Source organism: Apodemus sylvaticus, chromosome 3 (assembly GCF_947179515.1).
Source record: "Apodemus sylvaticus chromosome 3, mApoSyl1.1, whole genome shotgun sequence".
NCBI lineage: Eukaryota > Metazoa > Chordata > Mammalia > Rodentia > Muridae > Apodemus > Apodemus sylvaticus.
The window spans coordinates 125,036,160-125,045,710 of record NC_067474.1 but is presented as its reverse complement, the minus strand read 5'-3'; the positions used below and the strand labels follow the sequence as shown (position 1 = coordinate 125,045,710).

At 44.9% G+C, this 9,551-nt stretch overlaps 1 protein-coding gene across 1 annotated transcript; it reads left to right on the top strand.

Annotated features, from left to right (window-relative positions):
- The first annotated feature begins 1,602 nt into the window (after positions 1-1,602).
- Cdkn2c (cyclin dependent kinase inhibitor 2C) lies at positions 1,603-6,438 on the top strand. Its single transcript, XM_052176995.1, has 3 exons — positions 1,603-1,783; positions 2,232-2,371; positions 5,684-6,438. Exons 2-3 carry the CDS (start codon positions 2,243-2,245, stop codon positions 6,059-6,061), a joined length of 507 nt encoding a protein of 168 aa, XP_052032955.1. The 5' UTR covers positions 1,603-1,783; positions 2,232-2,242; the 3' UTR covers positions 6,062-6,438.
- Positions 6,439-9,551: the final 3,113 nt, after the last annotated feature.

The following is a 9,551-nucleotide window of genomic DNA, read 5'->3' as shown; positions in this document are numbered from 1 at the left end:
TTTAAGGCTTCGAAGTTCTTCGGGATTTCTTGTAATACGCGTTCAGTTCTCCTAACACTCGGTCTAAAGACTTCTCTACCCCGTGGTGCTGTCAGCTGAGTGGCCGCTGTAGCCCTGGCAATGGCCTGACAGGTGCCAAGGCCTGTGGCAGAGCGAAGGAGTCCAGCTAGAGCGCGCTCCGGGAGGCAGCCGCCCCAGGCCAGGCCACTCGAACTCGGCGAGCCTGGTGGGGGAGCGCGGAGCAGGGTGGAGCTGCTCCGCTCCAGCTGCGGAGACGGCGGGCGCGCCGGCGCGCTCCTTACCCGCCTGCAGCAGGGCCGCCGAGCCTCTAGGGCCTCGGCCCGCAGCCGCGGCCTTAGTTACCACCGCCCGGGTCCCGCGCCGTAGAGGCTCGGCGTCGCCGACTCCAGCCAGCCCTAGAACAGCAGGCCCCGCCGGGCCGAACCCACCCCGGTTCGACTAGGGCGACTAGCGAAGCGGGAGGGCGGGCGGGAGCGCCGGCGAACGCAGGCCCAGCGCGGGCGGAGAAAGGCGCGGGGCCGCGAGGGCGGAGCGAGCACGCCGCTGGTCACTGCGCCGCCAGGGCGGAGGGCGGGGCGTGGGCGGGGCCCGGCCTTCCCGCTCCCGCGGCGCTCTAACTCTGCGGAGCCTCCTTAAAACTCTGCCGTTAAAATGGGGGCGGGTTTTTCAACTCAAAAAGCGCTCAATTTTTTTCTTTTCAAAAAAAGCTGATGAGGTCGGAAAAAAGGGATAAGAAACCGGCACCGTCCCTTCAGAGGCAACCGTAGCAGCAGTTGCTTCAGCGGAAAAAGAAGCAAAGGAGGGAGGGAAGGGAAAGATCCTAAAGGAAAGACGCGCAAGTGCCTGTAGCGGGGAAGGGAGCAGCGATCAGAGATTTGGGGGAGTCGGACTACAAAAGAAACTGTCAGCGGCGGCTCGCGACCGGCCGGCGCAGCCTGCGTCGGCTCCGGGACCCAGCTGGCTGGCAGCCGCTGTCCTGTCCGCGGCACAGATAGGGGCACAGGCCGGAGGACCGCCAAGAACTAACTGGCCAAGTGGCCCCGAGCGCCCGAGCTGCTGGGCGGCCGCCAAGAAGTCGGCGGGACTGGCTGCGCCCGGGATCTGTGGCGACCGCTCCTACTTCCAAAGACCCTTCCCATCCTCGGAGGCCCCAGGAAAATCTGAAAGGGAGGGAAAGACCGCGGCAGAGGCGACGGCCGCCCCTCGGCGAGCACTTGCAGTGGAGAGCCGGAGCTAGCTCGGTCGTAGGCGGGAAGTTACTGGTGAGCTGGCCGGGTGCAAGCGCGATGCTACCGCGAGCTGCCCCAGTCGCTGGAGCCCCATAGACGCTTCCTTCTTCGCCCTGCACCGTCCTCAGGCTGCCGGGAGTCCCGGGACCCGGCGGGGCCGGCATGACGGGCTTGGCGGGGGTCTGCCGCACACCCACCAGCCTCCGGAGACCCGCGCCCTGCCCGGCTCCCACGGCCTCTGAGGCTCGGCGGGGCTGCGGCAGCCCGGCGGGCGGGCTCCGGAGGCTCTTCTGAAGACACCGAGCCCGCTGGGGAGTCTTTGAGACCTGAGAGTTGAGGGCTTCAGAACTGCTGCTCTGGTCTGCCTTCGGCGATCATCTTTAACCCTCCCAAGCACGTCAGCATCCAGCCAGCGCGGCGCTCTGCTAGCGAGCAGCACTCTGGACTACCCCCTTCGGCTAGACGGATGGAAAGTGAGCCCTGCGGAGGACCTGGCTCTGAAATTCTGCCTCAAGTCACCACTGTGAACAAGGGTGGGTTAATACCTTTTCTACTCTCCAGTACTTTTTCTTTCGCGGTGTTTTCTGTACTGACCTAGTCCTTTAAGTCTCCGCGACATCCTCCTCACAGAGCTGTGAAGCTTAGGTACAGCTCTGCCTACATCTCACCGCAGTAGTAATTAATCAAAGAAATGCTTCTGTGTATGTATCTCTGTTGAATCACTAGAATCCTTCTTAGGGGTTAAGCTAAAAAGCTAGGGAAGGAGCCCCTCTCCAATGGGCTCAGTTTTGCTGAATAATCACGTGTGAATCGAGGGGCGGGCTTTTGGCAGGCCGACCTTACTAGTATTTACTACCAAGCTCTACTCCAGATTAACCATCCCAGTCCTTCTGTCAGCCTCCGATGCCATCATGCAGCCTGATTAGGAGCAAAGGAAAGGGGAAAAAGAGAAGCAACTAATCGTCTTTTCCCGATCGTCAGGACCCTAAAGAATGGCCGAACCTTGGGGGAACGAGTTGGCGTCCGCAGCTGCCAGGGGGGACCTAGAGCAACTTACTAGTTTGTTGCAAAATAATGTAAACGTCAACGCTCAAAATGGATTTGGGAGAACTGCGCTGCAGGTTGGTATCCACCGAGGTGGGCAGAACAATCTAATAAGGTTGCCTGGGCTTCTAAAATGACAGCTTTTAAGTTTGGAGGGGTACAGTTCTTCACTTTTAAAACCTACATGGTTGCCATATTTTATATCTTTAAGCGGATCCAACTCCCCAAAATGACGTACTTTGGAGAAACTGGTCAAATCCAATAACATCCTCGATATTCAAGAGAAACCTAGATTTGTTCATAATTTTTGGAATGCTTTTCTGACAATGGAGGTTTCTAAGTAGTCTTATCGTCGAAATCTGTTTGTTTTGTGCAGTGTTGTTTTAGATAGCTCTTTAAGCACATTATTATTATTATTTGAAGTAAATACTCAGCTAATAGTGGTTTTCATCTATTTTGATCCTAACAATTGACTTTAAAGTTAATTCTCATGACATCTAGGCAGGATGTTTTACCTTCAACTGCTTCATATCTTAACAAACGACCTTTCCTCGTTTGGTATGGGATAGCCTGGGCACCAGGACAGGGTGTACATTTTCACAGTTAATATAATACCTAATCCACCCATTCAGGAGTGAGGAGAAATTAAAAAGTTGAATTTTCTAATCAGAGCTGAGCAGTCGTGGTTTTATTATCCCTGTGGTCATGCGGTGGCATGCTCCAGTTTTCAGTGATTAGATTTACAGGCAAAGACTGACACATGTCCAGCTGCCAAGTATGTACCTGATAATATTTTCCCCCTCCAAATGTTATCATGTAACTTTGCTTAAAGGCTTAGAAGCAAAACATTGGAAAAGTGATCCCCACCGGTTGCTTTTATTGGTGTTCTGATGGTACTCCTGGGAGCTTTTCCCATCCAGAAACAGCGTTGGAAAACCCACTGGGATAAGGGCATTAGAGATCCTTGTTTCTGTTTTAAAAAATAGAAATTTACGTGGCAGGAGATGCCAGAGTGGGGAAGCTCATTCGGTCTGTGTATTTTAAGTTAGAATGCAGCTGGCCTTACAAAACCCTGCTCTGTTGAGGAAGCTTATGCAGAAATACTAAAATATTTATCTTGATTCAGGTAGATTAAATAAGGAAAAGGTTTTGTTTTTGTTTTTCCACCTAGTACTTGTGGGCTGGCTTGGTGGTGGCAGCGATGCTAGGCACTCCAGACACTGCAAAGTTTTCTATTGAGAAGTCAAGAGATGGGCCCGCTTCATCAAAGATGGGCCTCTGCATCTACATTCAGAAAAAGATAGCACAGAATTTGACAAACAGGGCGAGTGGGTGGTTAGTAAAATTAAACTTGGACAAACATTTAAAAAATAACCACCCATTTTTGTTTCTATTAACAAATTTAGATAATACCCACTTATTATAGCTTAATATCAATACATATAATGAAACAGGTACACTCAAATACAATCTTTTTCAGTATACATAATCCTAACTCTGAAACTGTGTCATCAGAAAGAACTTTCTTCAAAATTATTTATACTATCACTTTCTGCCAAAGATGGCAAATTGTACTCCATGATTATGCTTTTTACTGCAGAAATCTTTCTCCTTTGCTGTTGTTTTTCAGTCAGACTAATCAAAGAGCTTCATCATACATTTGTTTTGGGAAGAGCTAAGGTGTCTATTTCTTGTTTGGCTCACTTTGAGTCTATAAATGTGACTAAGGCTTTAGGGACCTGTTTCAAAAATTAAAATTAGTATTAATTTTTAATAATCAGAAAATATATTTCATGGAAGTTCTGGAAGCAATAACTTTTAAGCAATTTTTCTGCTACCTTAAATGAAGGAAGGGCTGGAAGGGCTTATTAAAGGGGAAGCTTAATATCTTGACAATGTATGTAGCTTGTACTTAGAAACCATTATTCACTCTAAATATATTTTATTAATTTGTAATCCCTTTTAAAACATTTTAAAGAGACTGAATCAACTTGTTCATATTTTCAAGTGGATTAGTATTTGATACTAATAAATATTGAGTAGCTAGTAAGTAGCCCACTTATTAGATTATTATATAATTTAGAGTCTTATGAATATACCCCAGTATAAATGAAACCAGTTTAAATGCTGGGATTTTCTGGCATGTTAATGAAAATATTTCACAAGTAAATTAAATATTTTTTGCTCTCAAGTGCTGTTGTACAAGATATTTTTACTTATGAGAAATTTTAACTTAAAGATATCTTTTAAAGTATACATTTAAACAACAGTAGATAATTCTTTGTGATGTAAAATAGTTTGACCCTTGTTAGAAAGTATTGATTCTCTATTCTGACTTTCAAAACAGTGGTAGTTTACAAATAGCTATTCTTATGTGTAATGAGTGCAAACGGAAATTAGACAGGATCACCAGTTGATTATTAAATAACTCAAACCACAAGACAAAGCTGTCCGTTCCAACACACACATTACATATCTTGCTTTTACATTTTGCTTGCTTGAGTTTCAGAGAGCTAGTTGGAACTTTGCGAAATGCCAACTGCTATAGTAGGATGGCCCTTTGATTCCTTTCAGGAATGGTAGCCATGCAATCATTTCCTCCCTATCACCAACTTAGTTCAAAGTAAATTGATATAACAAGTAAAGTAGAACACAGTGCCTTAATTTAATACCTCAATAACCCAGTAATATTCTGTAATTTGAAAGGAAGTCTTAGCATGGAATACTCCCAGTAGCCAATATTTTAACCTATAAAGAAAAAATACTAATGCTTGGAGGTTTCAAGCATATCTCTCTGGAGAAGCTTTGTTAAAACTAATCATCTAAGAAAATATCAACTTTGGGATTTTAAAGGAACTGTTCTATAGGAAGTGACACCTATGTGGGAGGCTTAAAGAATCCCATCATTGATTTTCAGTACCTATTAGGAAATGAATTTTATCCTCACTCAATCTTCCAGAATTAATACCCCAGGTATATTTTATGAGCACAAATAAACAAACAGAGGTCTCTTTACTTAAATCCCAAATTACATCTCTCTTTTTTAAAAAGAAATTTATGAAAAAAAGAAAACTATACAGGTCTTCATGAAAAATAAAGAACCAAATTAGCCATCAAATTTATTCATGTTTCAGGAATTCTGTTTTATTGATCAATTTATTCTACCACATCTGGGCTCATTTAGGATACTTCATCAATAAGCTTGATTTTTGTAAGTTTTCTTCTGTGTTTATTGCCTGGTAATTTCCTGCTGCCTAGCCCTCCAAACTGCATTCTTTTGGTCTTCTTTAAGAATTGAATCAAAAATAATGACCTGAATAGGACAGTCTTTAAATGTTGCTGTGGCTCCAGAGCTGGAGGGATTCTCCCATCTATAACTTCTTTCCTAGGTCATGAAACTTGGAAATCCAGAGATTGCCAGGAGACTTCTCCTCAGAGGTGCTAATCCCAATTTGAAAGACCGAACTGGTTTTGCTGTCATTCACGATGCTGCCAGAGCAGGTTTCCTGGACACTGTACAGGCTTTGCTGGAGTTCCAAGCTGATGTTAACATTGAAGATAATGAAGGGAACCTGCCCTTGCACCTGGCTGCCAAAGAAGGCCACCTCCCCGTGGTGGAGTTCCTTATGAAGCACACAGCCTGCAATGTGGGGCATCGGAACCATAAGGGGGACACCGCCTTCGACTTGGCCAGGTTCTATGGAAGAAATGAGGTCATTAGCCTGATGGAGGCAAATGGGGCAGGGGAAGCCGGGAGCCTGCAGTGAGTGTGGGGGTCTCCCACTGCCTTCACTTTGTCCATAGTCGGTTGGCTGTCCTGTTTTACTATCACTCATTAAAATATAGGGTTTCGTTTTGCTTTGTTTTTATATTTTAAGCAGCTAGTCAAATCCTTCGAAACTGCCTAAGTGGAAATCTTACTACAAGTTTATGAAATATTTAAACATCTTTTTTCACTGTCAAAATTCTGATTTCTAACATGTAATAGCCATGCCTTTCTTCTGGATATTTTATCTTTGATTTTTTTTTTTTTTCTTTGCTTACCCTTTGCCATTCTCAATGTCTGACTTGGAGACTTTGTTTTAAAAATTATTTGTCCTGATGCATCTTTTGCCTAATTAAAGCACAGTTTTTCAGAAGAGGACCACATTTTCCTGTGATTTCTTTTTAGCCTCTATAACTTACACACAACTTGCCACTTTGTAAGAAATGCGTTAAAGTTCATGACAGCATAAGTCCTAAGGTTAGGAAGGAGCACACTGGGAGCCTGGACAGAGTGGCCATCATGGAGCTGTGCCTTTATCTCCCTCCCTCCTGCCTCCTCCCAGAGGTGCCATTGGCAGCTCTGCCCTCACTAGTATTTTGACTTTAAAAAAGGACAGCAATTTTGAAGATGAGACTTGAAATTATTTCAATATGAATTCCTTTTAAGGTCCAACCACCCCTTTTCTTCAAATTTGAGTCAAACAGCTGAAAGGTAGGTTTTGGAAGCAGCAGTCTAAAAACAGGTATCAGCTCTAAAAAGTCAGTGCTGATGAGATCACCACTGAGGAAGTGCTTCCCTTAGGTTAGGTGACTTTAAAACCATAAAATGAAACAATTGCTTAATATACTGCACTGGCTTCCTCATAAATGCCACAAATGCAACGCTATAAATTGTTTAAGTATTAAAATATAAATATTGGGTATTCGTGGTAGGAGACAAAAAAAAATTTCATCCAGGAAAAAAAAGTATAAATGGCATATAAAGACCATAACTACTTAGGGTCTACAGAGTAAGAAATATAGAAACTTTCAGGATACATAATAAACAGCTCCTCTATATGGAATTTGACTCATTTCCACATTTTTTAAAAAGCCAAATGAGTGTAAGGTCTTTGGGGGAACATGTTTAGCTTAATGAATTGTTGAAGGAACTAGACATATCTCAGATTTCCAAAAGGATTCACCACATCTGGTATTCTTACTGTCATGTTAAAGATAGTCACCAAAGAACTTCAGTGCAGTTACCATTTATAAATGTATAAATGCTGTATTCATCATTTGCCACACAAACAAAGATGTTTTATGTGGAAGTCCTCCCCCCCCCCCCACCCTGCTTCTTAAGCTCTGCCTTCAATTCAAAAAGAACAAACTACTTGAAGGTTTATTTGCGGGCGTGCCTCTGATGTCTGCCTTTGCAGAGGGCAAGCCATTCTTGTTAGCTCACCTTCTAGTGTAATATTAGAGAACCTGGGGCCAAAAGCAGAAACATTTTCACTGTGGGTTAAAAATTTGCATTCCTTAAACCGAATGTAATAAGATTTTTACAGTTCTACATGAATTGACTTTCAATGGCAGCATGACATTAAACTTAGGAAACTTTTGAAGGTACAAGTTGAGATGCTTCAAAAGGAAAATATTTCAATTTAAAAATAGACTCAATGTGTAAAATAAGCATAGTGCTATCACTGAAAGCAATTTCTTAAAGCCCTCCTTAACACACCGAACCGGTACCCTTGGGCAGTTCGAAATTCCCAGTTTAGCTGACTCACAGTACCACCAACCATCTCAGCATCCACTTCATCCCGTGATGTGAAAGTCGGCACCTTTAGAGATTTCAAACACAAAGCACGAGATGTCCGTAAAGCAGAAGAGAAGTACTGTAATTGCTTTGTTCTCGGGTGGTCTGAGCACAACAGAGGGAGAGGACACCCTATCTCTTCATCAGCCTGAGATTTGCTAGGCATTAAAACATCTCCACATGACCCTGGCTCCTCGCCGGAAGTAGCTTTGCTAATCTGAGTATTTTAGAAATGAGTTATGTGGTCCCCTCTAGGAAATATGAAAAGCTATCCAATCTCTCAAAAACCTCGACAGTACTCAGTAGAACTCTTGAATAAGCAGAGAAGAGAGTGTGCTGCTGAACCTAACTGTGCTGAAGGAGTCTGAATATATTCAGGTGCAGAGTAAGGATGAAAAAGCTAATTGAATAGAGTGCCCGGATCCCCAGAGGACCCTGCTATATTAAAGATAGAGGTAAAGATTCCAGCTGAGTTTTCTCACTGCCCTAATCCGCACTAGGACACTCAGGTCCAGCCTTTGGACTGTAAACTAAATCCATACTTAACCTGCAAAGGGTAGTGTGTGTGTGTGTGTGTGTGTGTGTGTGTGTGTGTGTGTGTGTGTGTGTTTTAACGGGGTCGGGGTCACAGTGCACTTTGGTACCAGAACCACTAATCAAGGTGCCTTTCATCTCATTTCTCTAGTGAGTCAGTAGGGTTTTTTTTTTATGAGTATCATTCATCAAGCAGTGCTGTGATGAGCTCTTGCACACACACAAACACCACTTTGAGTAACTGACAAATACATAAAGCATTGTTTCCTGAGAAAACAATCTACTAGGCAATATAATTTACTTTATCTTGATCATATTCAATGTCAGAATTTGTGGCCAGGGACCTTCAAGTTTTCTGTTGCTCAGAAGTTGCTTTAAGCTTTCACGGGGGTCCAAAGAACAATGAAAACTATCACAGTGCTGGAACAAGAAGGGGTCATACTTGCAAACCTTCCAGACTATTCTAAGCTACCTCTGCCAAAAGACTACAGAGGAAAAAGCTTCAAGTTAGTGTGTGAACCGGTGCTACCTTTTTACCCCGCAGTTTCATGCAAACCGACCCACGCAGGCACTTAGTGAGAGACAGAAGAACAAAAATTTCTGCCTGAGATGGGGTAAAGCTCTGTCCAGAGCCAACCCAGCATCTATGGAGGGGCTGCGAACATAACTTTTGTGTCCCAGACTTGGACTCTGGGTGCAGTAGGGAAGAAGCTGGAGCGGGCGGGCGCTCCTTCTATGTGCGCAGAAAAGCCCGGGGTGGGGGTGGGGGAGCTGCAAAACCGTTAGCTCATTTTTTTTTCCCTTCCTCGCAAAGGTCTCTTTTCTCTTCTCTTCCTGTCCAAATATTTCAAATTTCCGCGCCTTAAATAACAGCCTCCTTTTATTTAGCTAGTTTCCTCGGCAGGTTTGGCCGCTGTCTGGTCTTTGCCCCTCTATGGACCCGGGATGCCTCTTGCACCTCGGTGTCTCCTGCAGCCCCCCACATCACTACCCCATGCCTAGTGCGCTGCAGAGAGCGTGCCTGCACGAGTCACAGCCTCTGCCCTTCGCGGCCTCGCTTGACCTGGCTGTCCTGGGCACCCGGAGCTACCGAGGCTGCCCCCAGCCCAGCCGGGAGCCGGCCTGTCTTCCAGCCCAATTTCCCTCCCTGAGCTTTAGGA